Source organism: Gasterosteus aculeatus, chromosome 12 (assembly GCF_964276395.1).
Source record: "Gasterosteus aculeatus chromosome 12, fGasAcu3.hap1.1, whole genome shotgun sequence".
Taxonomy (NCBI): domain Eukaryota; kingdom Metazoa; phylum Chordata; class Actinopteri; order Perciformes; family Gasterosteidae; genus Gasterosteus; species Gasterosteus aculeatus.
The window spans coordinates 14,086,699-14,104,847 of record NC_135700.1 but is presented as its reverse complement, the minus strand read 5'-3'; the positions used below and the strand labels follow the sequence as shown (position 1 = coordinate 14,104,847).

At 42.3% G+C, this 18,149-nt stretch overlaps 1 protein-coding gene across 11 annotated transcripts; it reads left to right on the top strand.

The window, feature by feature from the left end:
* The first annotated feature begins 846 nt into the window (after window positions 1-846).
* On the top strand, window positions 847-17,779 carry ppfibp2a (PPFIA binding protein 2a). Of its 11 annotated transcripts, XM_040202831.2 has the most exons (23): window positions 847-1,037; window positions 1,918-2,165; window positions 5,021-5,107; window positions 5,933-6,046; window positions 7,706-7,837; window positions 9,447-9,713; window positions 9,995-10,087; window positions 10,673-10,784; window positions 11,436-11,497; window positions 12,167-12,245; window positions 12,408-12,532; window positions 12,622-12,689; window positions 12,776-12,836; window positions 13,021-13,150; window positions 13,903-14,044; window positions 14,268-14,396; window positions 14,760-14,910; window positions 15,102-15,213; window positions 15,424-15,512; window positions 15,615-15,737; window positions 16,046-16,171; window positions 16,270-16,458; window positions 16,558-17,779. In XM_040202831.2, exons 1-23 carry the CDS (start codon window positions 974-976, stop codon window positions 16,777-16,779), a joined length of 2,925 nt encoding a protein of 974 aa, XP_040058765.1. In that variant the 5' UTR covers window positions 847-973; the 3' UTR covers window positions 16,780-17,779. The 11 variants fall into 11 exon arrangements, with proteins under 11 accessions (XP_040058765.1, XP_040058773.1, XP_077941394.1 ...); XM_040202839.2 differs by lacking the exon at window positions 5,933-6,046 and having other exon boundaries at window positions 848-1,037; XM_040202857.2 differs by lacking the exon at window positions 9,447-9,713 and having other exon boundaries at window positions 849-1,037.
* The last annotated feature ends 370 nt before the right edge of the window (window positions 17,780-18,149 follow it).

Here is an 18,149-nt window from a genome sequence, read left to right as displayed (position 1 = left end):
GACAAGGTAGACGGTAACGTGGAGGGATACAGGCACTGTTTCCAGAAATCGTCTTTCTTGGTGATTTGATTATCTCTCTGACATTTAATCGATGGCACAAAGACAAACAGTGTCACTTTTAAGAAGCCAGCATGTCTTTTCGTGTGTGTGGTGGCGGGCGTGGTTTGGCTCGGCTGCAGAGGGGACGGAGAAGGGAGTGGCTCGGGGAACGGTGCCAGGTGGAGGCCACTACATCTGAAGACATTATCATAGTTCCTTATAACAGAACATTTCATTGCACTATATGGGATTTCTGGATCTTTTAAGTGCCATGGTTTTCCCTCTGCACATATGCAGCCATTAGTGTTTGAACGTGAAGTTAACATGAGCCTATACTAAGTAGGCCACCAAAACCTCTGCAAAGGTCTGTGTGTTAATAAAATATACAGTGAACTGAACAATGCATTCAAATTCATATTCACTTCACTGTTCGTGGTTAGTCATAGCTACAGTAAGTGTGTCCTCTATCCGTCCAGTTTGGGTTTCTATGTTCTTGTATCCAGATGTGACCTCTGTGGCTCAAACAAAACTGTTTTTTTTCCAACAAACATTAACAAACAACATTCTGGAGTTTATGTGGAGTGAAAGTGTAAAGAGATAAACAATGACCATGCAAAAAAACAAAGAAGCAAACTATTCTAAACCTGAGCTTTGGCATCGTTTGAAAAAATGGGAATGGCTCTGGTCACAAAATGAGAGGCGAGTTGAAAACCAGAAGCCGCATTTAGGAGGTTATTTTCTTGGTCCCTCAGATGTCAGAACAGCTGTTGTAGACTTTCTTTAAAAGGATCTACGTTTTACAAGAAAGGGGAGAAGGCTGCAACACTCTGTGTTTCTGTTGAAGATCTCAAACTCTCCTGAATCCCACCAGCCAACGCCGTTCTTCGTGCCGGTGAATGAGGATCTCTTAGTGCCGTTTTATGAACTTGTTGCCATGGCGTCAAATGCCAGCCAGATGTTGGAGTCTGCCTTGGAGCAAATGGATGATATTATTGCTGGTAAGAGTTTCTGTTTTACTATCAGAGCTTCAAAAGACTGCCCGGATTGCAGTTTCATACTTTCATTAAATTGGCTCCACAAGAATAATCTCAAAACAAGAGCAAGACAATAATTATCAAGGCATTTTTTTAGAATGAGGGATTATTTGTTTCCATTGGAGAGGTTTGAGTGGAAAAAAGCAAAGCGTTTACTTGATATATTTCTGTACTTGTTTCCTCTCTGTATTCTCCGCTTCATTTAATGTTTGTTTTTTGTATTGCTTCTCCTCTGGCTTTCAAATCTCAGTGTTGACTGAAAAACTCCTAAGTTACTTAAGTTTCCCTTCTATATTTTCGAACAGAGGTGCATTTAAGTCAGAGCTGTTTGTCTCAAACTCAGCAGTGCGATGGTGCTTTTGCACAGGGTCAGACCACAACGTTCTATTAATAGAGGTGACAGTGCAACCATTAGGACACACTAATGGCAAAAATCACACATGACCAACAATCACACTTTGTCAACTGAAATTACTTACGTTACAAAACCAAGTCCATTTTGTGTCCTGTCTACTGCACCTTTAATTTTAGTTCGGACTGCATATGAAAAGTTCTTTTTGCAATTTAGACAGGATGATTACAGTGACCTTGTGAAGTGAAGTTGAACCTCCAATTTGTGGTTTTAGAACCCACAGTGCACAGCCATTGGATGCTATTTCAATCCAGTGAGCTAAATTGGTGCACAACAGCAACCTCAAGAGGCCATTTCAGAGATTGTCCATTTATTCACTGCATTTTCCTCTAAATCAGCAGTGTACTCAGTTCCAACGTCCGATAAATAAAGATGCTGTAATAAAATGTTCTCAGGTCCCGTTCTGTGATTTCCTGTTGTTCTTTCCTCCAGGCGAAATGGGCGAGGGGCTGTTCAGTGCTCTAATGCGGTGTGGTGGCCGGGAGGGCAAAGCCTCAACGTACACATCACCTTTGACCCCTGCCCCCCTCAGGGACCCGGCCCTCAGGGCTCTTCAACTGACAGAGGCCCTCAGGGTAGTGCTGCAGGGGCAGAGCAGCGAGGAAGAACACGTTTGTCTCAGGAAACGAGTCTCCACGGATTCAGCACACGTGATACTGAAATGGCTGGAGAGAGATGTGGTGAGTGCTGTGTCATCTAAAGTCCTTCAACACTCAAACATATAATATCCAATCTGAAATGCAGTTAATGAGAAAGGGAAAAGGATTTTGCATTGGTGATTTACATACAGCTTATACGTTGTACTGCAACATTGGTCTATGGGTTTATTTGGTTGTGTGATATGGTGGTCTTTGATCCTGGTCATTAACATCTGGAGGGCTTTTTCATGTCTGCTAAGAAGCAGCTAGCTGGATTTACTGCTAACTGCACCGGTAATAAGATCCAGAGCTCCTGTTTTATGGTACAGCCGTTTCTCCCCCTTTCAATCACGTATTATCTCATCACATTCTTCTACTTCTGCCTTACTTCTCTCCCAATTTTCTGAAACAATTGTTTGATCTTCTGGTCCAGGCAACTTTAACTTCATACTGTCAACTTTACACTTGCGTTCCCTTTCAGTCTCCTCCATGGCCTCCTCCTTCCCTTTTGCTTCGCCTCTGCTGACTCTTTGCCCTGCAACACATCTGACAAGCATATGCTGCACAGCGTTTCCTCTCCCCTGTGCCCCTTTTGGAAGCCCCACGAAATTCACTCGACCGAAAGGTACTTCAGGCAGAGCGAGACAGACAGAGAGAGAGGTACGGGGGAAGGAAAGGGAGGACAGAACAAGACGATCATAGGAGATCAGGATAATCATGAGGTCCTTCAAAAATGCAGCAGATATACTGAAGCTGTTTGAATGCGCCTGAGAGGACAGAGCGAGGAAAAAAAAGCAAAAAGGGGTTAGAAAGAGGTAGAAAAAAAGAACAGAGAAGAAAAGAAAGAGAGGAAGTACAGCCAACTGGCATAGTTTGAGTTATACGACTCAGCTCTAAAAGTCTCAGACTGCCCAGAATCTAAACCACACGGACTAAGTTCCTCTCTGCTCTCTCTACAACTGCAACAAGGATGGTGCATGAAAGAAGGAGAGTTGGATTCAATGCAGAACAGTAAAGAAGCATTGTTTAATCCAACTCTGGATTTTGTCTATCTGATGCTTTTTTTGGACAGGCTCAATTTTGTTAGTTTACATTAAGAACCAGATGTACAGTACAATGGGCCTACAGAATGGAGTGTGATATTGACTTCCACAAACATTTTGCCTGGCTGGGGAAGGTAAGATATGATTGCCTGTTATTAGTATTATTCTAAATTGTTCCTTATGTATTGACATTTTTTTTTTAAGTTTCCTCAACGGATATGCGTTGTTAATTTTAGGCTTGCAGTGTTGTTGCTTTTGCCACATAGTGATGGTTGCCATGGTAGATGATTTTGGAGGAGGACTTGCTTTGTTTGTAAATTCAAGAGGTGCAAAATATGCAACAATTGTGTATACTAGCTCCTTGAAAGAAGCAGAGAGATGATGTAAAAAATTAGTTTACAATAACAGCTATTGGTTTAAATACAAAAACATATTGTTTTAAGGTGGAAACAAATAATAAGATAAATTCATAATAATAATAATAAATTAATATTTATATGAAACATTTTCAACTTTTGACTCATGCTCATGTATTTAAGTAAAAATTTACACGACTAAATAGTTGATATTTTCCATAAACCACAGGTATAAATAAAATCTTCATGACAAAGTTTAGAATCACTTAGACAAACAGTTTGTATGTTGAGTAAGTAGAAAGGTTTTTTCTTTTAATACAAGGTGCTCTGAAAAAACATATATGAATATCAACAGATAAAAAACCAAAGAATAAGTCCCCTGTGTGTTCCTTAGCGCACAGCAGCCTGACCGGCAAACTGAGATTCAGTAGCTGCTGCACTGGTCCTTTCACTGGAAAACTGCAATACACCAACTTTACTCGCGGTGGCTGATCTAAGCATTAAATACAACATGAAATAAGCCCCACGGATCAACACCATTACGCTAGCAACTACCACAACAGCTCGGTTGATCAAACAAACTTTTTTCGTGCTCTGACCGTGGAGAAAACATTGACAAAGTTGACTTGAAGAACGCAGGAATTCTGTGACTTCCCTCCTGCAGGTTAAAAGAGGAAAACGGGCAAAGCAATCTGATTCTCTCTCAGATTCCACAAACAGTCTGTTTTAAGTTAGGACTACTTTTTAGTCCATCCACCTCATTTAAGCAATGTGGACTGCGCAGAGTGAAGGAATGGGCTGGTGTTCGTGTCTCAGTGCTGTCATGGCAGTGCCACAGGGACTCCCTGTGATTCCTCTGCTGCTCGTTGAATGAGGCGCCAGTGTTGTGGTGTGGACCAAATCTCACACTGGGGTGAGATTTTAGCGCCTGGTTGGGTTTGGGTGCCGTTTAAACCGGTTCAACTTGTATTTTAACAAATAGGCCCCTGTCTTTATTCCACCCACATGATGAAATCCTAACAACACTTAAAGTGTATATACTGTCAATTCAAACCGTATGCTGCCATGGATTCTGTTTTCTGATGCTTAGAGAGTACTGTATTAAAAACTCTACGGTATTTAAAGATTATTGCAAACCACTTGCTGGTGGGTGCTGATCTCCTATGTTTCCATGGCTGTGGGAAAATTTTGATTCCATTTGGTAGCACTTTCCTTCCCTTGCACTGATGGCTCGGAAATATCCCTAATTGCACAGGCAGCCCTGTGCCAGCCTTCATCCAGCATTTTTGTTTTTATTAAAATGCTGGACACAATGTTTAGTACTGGATTAGGACTGGTAAACCTCTTACAGAATTTTCCACACATGATCCATTGACACGCCAAGACTGAGAGTGCTTGTGTGAGAATGCAACCTCATTTGAAAAACAAAACAAATCCGAGCGACTGGGCGACTGGCAGTGAACTTATTGAATTTAACAGCTAACCCTTCATTCTGAAGGGAAACCTCCATCCATCGGGCAATAGTGAGTCTTACCAGGAGCGGTTATCACGTCTTGAGGAAGACAAAGAATCTCTAATCCTTCAGGTGAGATGTCTCATCTACATTCATAATACCAAACATTGCTGTTTTACAAGGTGTATATGTCTTTTAAATGAAAGCATGTCAGGACTTTCGCTAAAGGTGAATCAATTGCATTGTGTATGAGCCTGCTGAAATAAAAGAGGAGCTATGACACCACACTGTTAGTGGTGGCGGATTCTTCCCAGTGCCCATATCACACAGAAGTGGAAGAAAGGGCAAAGGTAGGTCGGAATATCACGTCATAAATGTTGCGCAACTTTTGCATATTTGAAGCAACGGGTTGTAAAGCCGGGGTTGGTGCTCTCGCAACACTCGAATGTCTTGTTTTTGTGATGACTGCAAATGCGCATGTGTTTAGATGTGAAGACTGCTGAACAAGTCCTTATTTCAGACAGGTTGAGGCTAGCACCACCATGAACTGTAACGTGTAGGTGTGTGTCAGAGCAGGTGTCCTGTTTGTTCCACTTGGCTGGTCCGACCGGCCTTTTAGCATGTGACCAGCATGGCGTGTGGTCGTAATAGTTCTTCTGCAGATTTACAGTTAATGTGTAACTGTGTAAGCCATGAGGCGTCTACTGGAGCACAAAGGATCATTCATTTTCTCAAAGGAAATTTTTCCACTGTTTGACTGAAAATAGCTGGCATCAATGTGTACTGCGGGAAGACCTGCAGTGAGAGAGCGAATCAAGGCCTCAAGCCTTCTGCTGGACCTGGGGAGCAATTATATGATCAAATATGAAACTTAATGATGGAAAACTTTTGTTATGGTCAGGTTTTGGTGTCATTGATCTCTACTTAATTGCTGTCCAAACACACAAATACACACAGGTGAGTGTGCTGACAGACCAGGTGGAAGCTCAGTGGGCCCAGATCAGCAATCTACAGAGTTCTCTGGTGGAGCATCAGCAAAAACTCAACTCCACAGAGGAGATGCTACAGCAGGTACACAGCTTTAAGAATGTTGTGTAAAAGCGTCGGCGATACCAAATATTCGATGTATTACTGAAAAAAATCTTTCGTCAGGAGGCTTTCTGGGTTTTTACATCCACGTTGTTCTTATTTCCAATGGTTCTATACTGTCCATCAATCTTTTTAATGACTCTTCTGCAGACCCAATCTTTTCTCATAAGCTGAGCTGTAACTCAGGATGAGTCTGGCTTCCTCGGAACAAATTCCTTGCTAAGATTCCAGTGTTTCTGGCCTTAGATCACCTTGACAACCAAAATATTTAGGAATCTCAGACTCATTCCGCAGAAGTAGCAAATTGCTCTTCTAGTTCACGCCAGACGAGTCTGTCTGGGCAGGTGATTACAACACCATCTGCCACACCCCATCCTGCAGCCTACGTGACCTTGCCTGTTTACACAGAGAGGGGGAGAGACACAGAGAAAGAGAGGGAGGGAGAGAGAGAGAGAGAGAGAAAGAGGGAGGTGACAACAGAGGGAAGGAGAGCGGGACAGCAGCTTAAAAAGTAGGAGATGGGAGGGAGAAAGAATAGAGGTGGCGCTCCTTTAGGTGTGTGCGCGTTTAAATTACAGTTGTTTGCTTTTGACTTGAAACCTACTACACAGACTTTACTTAACACCACGAGGGACACTGAATTGAATGGATGTACGAAACTTTAATGTAGTGATACTACAAGGCACTTAAAACCCCTGCATTAATGAAGAGAATACACCTCCGGTTCCTCTGCTGCGAGTGGACGCTGGAGTAAGAGGAACCAGGTATTACACACAATCAGTTTATCTCATTCATCTTATACTGTGTCTTTTAATTAGTCGACGAAGCTCATGTTAACACTCATGACCAGTTTTTTGAGTGCCAGAAATGTGTCTGTTAACAATCTGATGAGTTGTGGACGATTCTTCCGTTTCGACTTCTAAGCTCAGAGCTTTATGTGTGCGGGGTATCAAAGGGCAGCCGGGGTTGGTTTCTTGGAGACACGGCTATTATGAGGCTTTGGACATGAGCCGTAAATCTCTTTCTGGTGACAAAGCCTGAATGATTTCCACGTGTACGCCCCGGAAGACACCCGGACATTTTCCAAAGGCAGAGAGTTTTAAACGGATGTTTCCCTTTGCATGCATCTGATGCTTATTTCTGTGATTTCACACCTGCTTGACGTCAACAAAATGAGTAATACATCTGCCTGCATAGTGGCTGAAAGCCACTGAGGACGGAGAGAGTCAGAACTGTAGAGCAGACTGTCCCTCAGGACCAGGTTTGAGTGGCAGCAGTTCACAGGGAGACGAAAATGCACCTGTCAAGGTTATTCTGACGTTCTTTCTATGAATGTTTCGCATGCTTTTGGTATCCCTCTCTCTCTCTCACTCTCTCTCTGTCCGCTGCGTATTTTGAGTGAGCAGTGAAATAGGCATTATAAATAGTGGTCATGGGCTGTGTATATTTAGCCACTCAAACAGCGTCTGAATCCAGTAGGTTTGTTTGAAGGGACTGTTATTTCAGATGTGAAAGTGTGCTGTGCGTCATACTAAATGTGGCCTTTGTTCGGTAAGTTATGAACACTGTACGTATGTATCTTTATATACTCTATGTCCCTTTGTGTTTCCTCATGCGCTTGCTGTGTGTTGTTGACAACAGGAGCTCCTGCATCGGACGTCACTGGAGAACCAGAAGCAGAATCTTTTGGGGGAGGTGTCCTACCTTAAACTGAAGCTGGCAGACATGGAGGGAAAGCAGGGCCATGGGGCTGAAAGGCAACACAAGGCAGAGGTAGGACTTTTCGCAGTCAGTTATATCTATTCCTTGGGATGTTTTATTCTTTAATATATAGTACAGTATAGTGCAGTCTGTAATTATGGTTGTGTTTTAAAGCTACTCATTTGAAGCCAACATGTAACCATCCAAACAAGGCTGCCATGTTGAGTAACGCCTGTGTACTTACTTCACTTTCTTTCCATTATTTAGTAGCAAAGTTTTCTAACTTTCCACTATAAATAATTTAACTCTTAAGAACTTTTTCTTAATACTCTAGCATTCCTTTTTAAGGACGAATTAGTTAAGCTCTGCCAGGAATGAAGAGTTACACACAAAAATCTGGGAAGGAATATTCACCCAAACCCTGGCTCTGTTGATGCTCAGCAAAGTCCACAGGAAAAAGGATTTCTTTTTTTTTTTGTCCGTTCAAACTGAATCACATGTTTGCTTAAGACCGACGTGTTAAGTTACCAGCAGACGTCCAGGGCATTTAGTGACCATATGAATTGGGGAAAGTGCAAACGGGGAAAGCAGCACTACCACCAGACAGGATACTCTATGTGGTTACTTTTAAAACACTGCCGGTCAAAGAGCCTTTGTGTTCTCCAGTTAAAAGTGTTCCTGCATAGCAGAGCTTGCATGATGGATGGCCGGCCAAATATGAGTGTGGGTAGGCTTTGGTGTTGGTGTTGGGTAATAGTTCCATTCTGAAAATAAATAAACTGGCGGCATGTCTGCAATTGTTTTTTACATAATTGAATTATGTACAAATCATTTATAAAATGGTGCTTGCATTCATAGGGATTGTATTTGCATTTCAAAGCAGAAATAACAGCATACAGTATGCACCATTGAGTATAAATTGACTTTCTTGACTGCTTTCATCATGTGCACAAACTCAGCTTTCACTACAACAGCTGTTTGGACTTAAGGGGAATAGGAAAAAATTTGCTTTGAACACTTGGCCTCCCACATGCTGCCTCTACTACACATACACACATATGCGTGTTTGTGCACACACACGCAAACATCATGTGGAAGCCTTCTTGCAGTGGAGACAGTATGCTCTTAGTTAAATTTAGCCATTCAGGCAGTCCATATCATCTGTCATATCCGCTCCTGTGGACGCCAAGTGAGACTTCCTCTGTCACAGTCTGGGCATAGCTTGGCTGCTGTTTACACTCCTTCGGAAGGAACACAGTCACGGAAGACCTCTAAAATATGGCGAACCTACTCACCTTTTTGTTTTAAATGAATGCAAAATAAATAAACCCATTTTATGAACTGGATGTACTGGAATATTGCACAGAATAACACATATACATGTTAACTGAGTAATAATAAAGTATACGGCAGAGTTCTTTTCAAGTTTTGTGCACAGACACTAACTGGGCCAGTAGACAGAATGGGAGGTTTTCGTCTCATCCGACTTATGGGGAACAGCCAAATATTTGTGTTTCCAACACTAGCTTACTAGTATATTTACACATTCATCAAGATCAAATCTGCACTTTCTCAGGACTGCATTCCCACACATGCATACACCAACTCTGTGGTTATCAGAGACTTCCTCTATTCTCTCTTAACATGTCTCTCAATTCTTTCCCCCTATTGCATCTGTCAGACTGTAGTGAATTTCATTAGTGAGCTGCAGGAGCAGATGTGTAGGTTTCAAAGGGAGATCAATAGCAAGATCCAGGAGAAAAAGGTATTGGCGTTGGAGGCGGTGTGTCCGACTGAGTCCTCGGCGGGCGAGGGCTCACACTGCTGGCTGTCCTGTGAGAGGACCTCAGAGGAGGTTCCAGAAGGGCCCGACGGGAACACACATGGAGACAGCCTGGGAGAGGCGAGCTCAGATGAAAACCAGCAGTACGGCTGCGGAGAGAAAAGTGTAGGCACAGCCTCCCTGCATGGTTGTGTGCAGCATGGTTTATGTCGCTTTATCGCGTGTTATTCATAGCTGAAGATGCAAATGGAGCCAGACTCACAAAATATTCTTCCCATAGCGCCAAATGGTACTTTTTTACTTGGTTATTTTTGTTGTGTAAAAATGGTATGCATCAGTGTGTGACACTAATAGGTGCATTTAATGCCCTATTTACCAATGTGTGTTATGGAATAAAATGCGCATATGTATTAACCAGCTAAATGTTCTCAACGTTTCTCCTTTAGGGCTTAGTGAAGGAGCTCAGGATACTCAAGGACAAAGTGGAACACCTGGAGGACCAGAAGTTACAGTATGAGAGACAACTCACAGCAACAAAGGTTAAGTGGGTTCTGATTATTATTATCATTATAGTGGTGTCTAGAGGTTTCAATATACCATCATTGCCAACATTCCGCTGCTAACTCGCCACTCAACTTGCCAAAAAGCCAATCCAACGTTCCAGCCAGAGAGTCAATTGGTTTTGCATGGACACTTGCGTTTTCGTAAAAATAGATTGTCGTAACTTAGTCTGTTTTTAAAGCCCCACTTGCATTCTCACATGGCATTAATCTCCTGAACTTGTGTGAGCAGCCGTTTGTCCTCTTTCATGATAAAATCATCAGCTGTCCCATTGCCATCTGTCTTTCCCTTTTCATACACTATTCGTCTGCAGTCTTTGTATTGAGATATATTTGACTGTGTTTCCCTACTCACACACTCACACACTCAAACAGTAGTTTCATTTATTCAGGTTCATTCAGGTATTGCCTGGTTGACCTTATAGTCACAACGCTTTCATCATTTTTAAGCGTTGAAAATATGCACACACCTGAATCCTTTCTGGAGGTTCCACCGTGGTTTGCTGAGCTCTGTTCAGCTCTGTGTCCGTTCTGCTAAGATTCCTCACTGTGTGACGCGTACAGGCAGAGATCAGCAGCCTTCAGCAGCTTCTGCTCAGCAAGAACACAGAGATCGAGAGTTTGCACACACAGCTGCTGGCGAGACCCTCTCCATCCGCCGAGAGCCCGGAGAGAGGTGAGCAAAGCCCCAATCTGCCAACCGCGGCCTTTCACTGTTACCAGCCCGATAGGTGGCACAGTTAATTGACCCTTTTTGCATTCATTAACACCAGTTAAAAGCTGAAAGCTAAAAATCTGTCTTGACCCTTAATAAACTCATGTAGGGTCTCTCGGAGGAGATTTACGGAACAAACATAAGCCTGAAATTGTATTAAAAACACGGGCCATGTCTTCATTATGAATAATCTTTTTCCTTTCTCCAGACATGTCTTTTTATTTAGTATGTTTGTTCCCTTCTGCTCTCATTGGACATTTCACAACAACAAACTGGATTCCAAAAATGACATGATCTCTTTTCCCTTTCGCCGTTATATTGTTTTTATGGATTCCTAAGAGTATAAAGTCTGTGCCTGCACTAGCATGTGTGCCTGCAGTGGCTACATAGGAAGTATATATGGACTGTGATCCACACTATGTTAGCGCTGACCCGACTTAAGATTAAAAGCAGACCTATCTAAAAATACACGGTTTGGACGGCACTGGTTCGAATGTATTATTGCTTTCCTTTTAAATAAGCATACGTTGATACGAAATAGGAATTTATATGACCTGAGTAGCTAATGATACAGATTAATAATCAGTGTGAGGTTTCTTTTTAAACATTTAGATCAGGAGATGGAGCGGCTCAGGAGTGGAATGAAATCCCTGGTAGCTGCCAATGATGAAAAGGTAAGTTATTACCACTCATTTGGAAAAACATCCTCCCCCCCCTGCTCATCAGCTGTATGTGATTATGTGACGCACAGCATCGTGTGTGTTGCTGTTAATTTAGAACAATGTAAAACTGTCCCACTGGCCTGATCATAGAAGCGCTGTCATCATGCTGCTCAAAAGGTTAGACGCTTCTGAAGGGCGACGCCCTCCAACCGCTTTTAGTGCAGACGGGTTTTTGTATTACCCCTCCCAGAGAGTCTTGGACTTTAAAGACTCACAGACGGGGTCCTACATGTGGCGCACTACTGCGGACACACACACACACGTACACACACACACACACACACACCCCGAGGCGAACCATTTCGGGCAAAGCCACACTTAAGTAGGCCCCGATCTGCCAGCCCTAATTTTGGAGTGAGCTGCATTAAGAGAACCATGACAAAACCAGACACGGGCACCACTTCAAAACACACAAACTGCACACAGCTGGTAACCACAACTAAGAATCCCCCCGTTACGCCAGCGTCAATCCCCTTCCCATCCGCCGTTATGATGTAAAGGCCATATGGTGAAAGAGCTGCGTGCGTTGGTCCGTAACATAGAGCGAAGCAGTTAGTCTACATACGTGTTTTCTGTCATAAGAGAAACATCTCAATTGCATTTCCTCTCTGTTGTCTTCAGGACCGCCAAATTGAAGAACTCACTCTGCTCCTGAATCAGTGCAAGCAATTCAGAGAGGTCACTCACACAGCGAGACGAGGTGATGGGATTGATGACTTTCTTCCTCCCTTTTTGTGTTTGCATTTAGAGAGCGTCCACGTCGGAGCTTAATGAAAGCCACTATTCTTCCCTCCTTAAAAAGGAACACATGCCACCAACCGAGTTCAGGAGAAGAATAAATACTTTCTGTTTGTTACTGTAGCTCCACCTGCTGTTCGCTCACTGGCAAATGGCAGGACTCTGTCAAGCAGCAGTGAGGAAGAAGAGAACACAGTGACGAAGAATAGTGACTCCGCCAGTGCAAAGTCTGTGGACGTAAAGTCTGAAGTAGGTACAAACTAATTACAGCCACTGCTCAAAGTGATCTGTTCACACTAACGTGGTTTTATTTTTATTTATTTTTTTACCCAACACAGGTTTCCACAAGCAGCTCTTCCTCCCAACCAACATCCGTCTCATCAGCACAGAAGGACAGTGAATACAGGTAGTGAGACACCTTTTCGTCACTGGACAACTCTCCAATATCTCTTGTTATATTTTGCTGAGATGATTGTGTTTCCATCTACTCAGAACAGAACCTCAGACTTCATCAAGCAGCACCAATGACCTAACAAATGGAGCTTTGCAAAAGGTATTTTGTCACCATCATACAAATATGGCAGTAATTTATCAATAAAAATAAACCCGATTGCTCCCAATCCTTGATTTTTCTACATTGTATATAAGCTACTGTTTCCGTATATTACATGAATTGGAGCATGAGGTAATTCAATTTGCTTCCTATTAACAGTTGTGTATGTTTGTGGTGAATCCAGAGTGGTGTGGAGGAACTTAGGAGTCAGATGCCGATCGTGAATTCGGAGCAGAATGTAAGCGAAGACAGCAGCAGTGAAATCCAGAGCCAAAGGTCCCCAGATGGCAGCGAAGATGGAGACTCCAGCAAAAGTAAATCAGTCTCTACATGATGATGGATAGTGTGCAGTAATAATCCCTAATGCACGATTCAACTTATTCTTTCTGTGTAACGGTTGCAGGGGCAGTAATTCCCATGAGCACAGGAAGTATTCATATTTGGAACGAACCCCTCTCCTTTTAGCAGACAACCACTGCGCCTTTGATCACATCTAATTGAAGAGACTCCCGTCAGAGCAGATGGATTATGGGATAGCGTTTCAGACCAAACACACCCTCCCTCTGGCTGCGATTGACCATATTCATACCAGCTCCACCCTTTCTCGGCTCCGCTCACCCGTTTTAACTTGTGCCCCACCCTGACTTCACCCAGCTGCATTCTGCAGTAGACCGGAGACCTTCTGCAGCACGTATAATAAAGATCACATCTCGAAAAAACTTTATTTCCCACACTCAATGATCTGTGAGCTGTGTTCTCTCTCTGAATAGAGCACTGTGAAAAGGCAGATATGTGTACTATTTATCTCCTAATGTTCTGTTTGCTATGAAAAGAGACACTTTTAATACATTCTACTCATTATTAGTCATCATCATCATCCTCGTAATCATCATCATCCAGATTTTGTTTTCAACCATGCCTCAATTTAGGGAAACTTCTCGCATACGCCACAACTATTTAAAGTCATTTTAACTAATGCATCTATAAAATGTCGCACAGCCATTAACAGTTTAACAGCTTAGCAATTTGAGTCCTATCTGACTGTGATTTTTGTAACCTTCTGTAGGAAAAATGGAGAAGGTTGATGACAGCCCTTCACCAGATAATTCCCCTGTTCATTGTGGTGCGAACACACAGCCCCTCCAGAGAGCTGTGGGCTCACCAGAATACATGAAGAATAACAGAAGCTTTAAGAGACTCTGGGGGAAGTGAGTGTGCGACAATAAGTCTAAATAATATTGTTATTATGATGTTTTTCATCTAATGTAATAAACCGTGTATACATAATATTTTATAGTTCTATGTGATGTAAAGAGTCCTTCTAAATAACTAATTTATGCATTTATTAAACTTATCTACCACTTTTGTGTGAGATATAATATCAATGTACTTTCAAAAAGTTTTAATTTATTTTTACACTCACCCATACAGACTTCGAAGAACCCAGTCTGCAGGGCTCCAGGCAGTGGATCCAGACCTGAGTCAGTTTAGAAGAGGAGGACTACGGTCGACAGCAGGACCCAGACTGACCAGGACCCCTGAATCTTATGACAGTTCACGGTAAAGCAAAGTAATACTGTACTTTTATTTGAGGGTGCCAACGAACTCACAATTATAATGTTTCCCTGTGAAGGTCATCTATTTATTCAACAGCACACAATACTTTACTTTGCAATAAAAGCATGTAGTGGAATAGTGTGACCTGAGCGGACAACGACAGTGTGGAGGCACTAGATACAGTAATCCTGTTTGGTTCACCTGCTTCCACCATGTCCTAGAACCAAAAGGTCACACTCAGGCTTTAGTCATTTTCAAAACATACATATATGAATTATATTTTAAGATGGGCATTTTAAATACTTGCAATGCATTAATATAATAATGTAAACATTTATATATATCTGATTTCTGTTTGAATTGTAGTGATATGAACGTTCCATTCAGCCAGTGGACCAAAGAGCAGGTGTGTGGCTGGCTAGAGGACTATGGACTGGGCCAGTATGTCAATCTTACCAGGCAGTGGGTTGAAAACGGACAGACGCTGCTGTCTGCCACACCTCAGGACTTTGAGAAGGTCAGAGAAAAAGCTAAGCACAACCATTGGCCCTTTAAAAAAACACACACACACTGTGAAAATATGTGGTATTTACAACTTTACAAAGTACTTAAGTTTTCAATCAGACCATAAATTGGAAACTTTGATCTGCATGGGGTCTGGGTAAATCTAGCTTTAGTTTTTTAACAAACAGTTCTTTCTCACCTCAGGAAATGGGTATGAAGAATCCACTGCACAGGAAGAAGCTGCAGCTCGCTCTGAAGGCATTCCCCACCAAAGTCATAGAGAAATCATCACAACTGGACTACATCTGGGTCACCCGTGAGACTCTCTAAATGCAATATTATGAACTTTTCATATAGCAGCGGCATCGTATTTCGCCACAAATCAAGCAAAGACAAAGACAATATTTTAGAAAAGATGCAAATATAGCCACTTCCAGAATTCAAAATCAGGAACCGCATCGTAACTGAACAGTTTTTTGACATCTGACAGCTGTGTAAAATTATAATCTGATTATCGCCCTTTTAGGCTGGTTGGATGATATCGGCTTGCCTCAGTACAAAGACCACTTCCATGAGGCCCGAGTGGATGGTCGAATGATACAATACCTCACAGTGGTAAGACGTAATCCTGCATCTACTGTAACTATTAAATATATTAAAATGGACACCTGTATACTTTTCATAAAGTTTACCGATGTTCCTTTGCTGTTCCCTCAGAATGACCTCTTGACTCTGAAGGTCACCAGTCAGCTTCACCACCTCAGTATTAAATGTGCCATCCACGTTCTTCACGCCAACAAATTTAACCCCAATTGTCTCAGGCGTAGGCCAGGGGAAGAGGTAAGCCGAGATGGAAAAAAGCAGAAGTTGAAATTGTGGATCGTGCAAGTGAGCGGTGTACGTAGCCGTTGTGTATGTTTTATGACGTGTGTTGTGTTGAGCCGCACTTTGTGTGTAGTAGGTGTCGTCCCAGCAGTTACCCACGAGATGGCATCAGATTATTAGAATTCTTTCCAATGCAGCGCTTTGTTGCTCTCACATTTCTTGCCTTGACAGTCCAGGTGCTATTAAAGCTTCTAGGCTGTTTAAAGGGTCCACCAGTTGTGAGTCAGATTGAAAATTTGTCCTCCTGTTTTTAACTTCTTCAGAAGCAGCCCTCCCCCTCAGAGGTGGTGCAGTGGTCTAATCACCGCGTCATGGAGTGGCTGAGAGCGGTCGATCTGGCCGAGTTTGCTCCCAACCTACGGGGCAGCGGCGTCCACGGCGGGCTGATTGTAAGTGTTTTTTTTATTTTTTTAGATTTGACTTTTTCACGTAAACCCTGTGATACGAAACGCGTTTGCTGACATGGGCAAAAATTCTTTTTCGACAGATCCTGGAGCCTCGCTTCAGCTCGGAGACTTTAGCCCTACTTTTAAACATACCTCCTCAGAAAACGTTGCTCCGCCGCCACCTCGCCACTGCCTTCTCTACCCTGGTGGGACATCAGGCCACGCAGGAGAAGCGGGAGTACGGCAACGCCACGGGCCATGTGCCCCTGACTACCACTGCAAAGGTCAAGGTAAGAGAACAGTCCCGATGATAAAAATATTTCACTGGTTGGAGCAGCCTTGAATCTAATTCGTTAATTTGATGGTTAAAATTGATTTTGTGTTTTCAGCCAAAGAAGCTGGGCTTCACGCAGTTCAGTCACCTCAGGAAGAGGAAACCTGATGAATGCGCGGACTACATCTGTCCCATAGACAGCGGGGCGGTGACGCTCAACGGGGTTTCTCGCCTTCCCTCCACAGCGCTCCGCGGCTGCAGCCCCGCCTCGGACCGACAGGCCGCGAAGCGGGAGCTAGTCGGGATAGTAGCTCAGGCTAATAGCCCAAAACTATGATTTAAAATAAAACACACTCCCCCTGTCACTCACTCAGTAACTTTGTGAATAAGTGGTATTACCGATGCAAAGGATGTATTAATGGGGTAAATGAATGGCTGTGCTGTAAAAGATGCTGTTGATTGTTAATGTATTTGTAACCAGATGCTGCTCTCTGCATTCCGTACGCAGTTGGATTCCAAAGCTTATACTTTTGCTTTAACAACAATTTGTATGTAAACTTCCTCAGATGTAGTTAAAATTTTGGAGACACTTTTGTTTTATCTGCAGAGTAGAATCATTTAGTGCAATTCATTCGTCTTTTGAATTTAAAAATGGTTCACTTCTGCACTTTTGAATAAGGTTTGTTTGATCTCATTACATTACGTTACGTGTCATTTAGCTGACGCTTTTATCCAAAGCAATAAGTGCATTTCAACCATAAGGATACAAACTCAAAAGAACAAGAAATAAGAAAGTGCAATTTTAGCAGACTAGCTTGGTTTAAAGAAAAGATACTTAGTCCGATTTCCGGTGGTCTGGATGTCTGAAGGCCCAGTAGTAGATGCACACAGATCTACCCAATTGTTGCCTTGTGAATATGCAGCAATATGATCAAAACAATGTCAATAGTTCGTATTTTTGTATTTTTTGAGGCCAAGTGCTTTTGCAGCCTTTCGGGAACCTAAATACTTACGGCTGTCACTGAACAGATGGATTATATTTACATGTATGGTCAGCTGTGGCTTATTGTAGTTATGTGAGTAACAGATGTAGATTGGCAAAAGATCACTTCTTTCCTCAGGACGTTGAATGGGCAGAAGATCCAAGAGTGCCGACTACTGGTCAAAATTTGAAAAAGCAAGAATGATTTGTGTCACAGTATGTAGAGTACTGTGTTTAGTGTTTCCAGCCCAGCTTGAACGTGGCCTTAATAGAGACTTTAATGTAGCTGACAAGACTGAAAAAAACCTGTTCTGATTTTGTTGTTGAGTTAGTGAAAATAAATTCTAAAAATCAATGATCTTCTTGTTGGTGAATATTAACAGGTTTAAATTAAGTTTGTTTTCAAAAATTGAAAGGTCAGTGATTTTAGAAATGACAAAAATCTTTGTTTGGGATTATTTTCTAATTATATGGAAATATTTTCAGACAGTTGACAAATGTTTCATTTTTTCATTTGAAAGTATTTATTATATTTTATAAAATATATTATAATAGACGATAAGAATGTTCTTTTAATCTTGTAAATCTCATAGCTCAGCATAATGTGGCCTCTGTACCTCAAACTTTACCGAGCACTGAACACAGGCGGTTTTGAGTTAATTGCCGGGTTTTAACGTCTGTGAAAAGATTTTGTAAACGTATCAAAACAGTGAAAGATCACACTC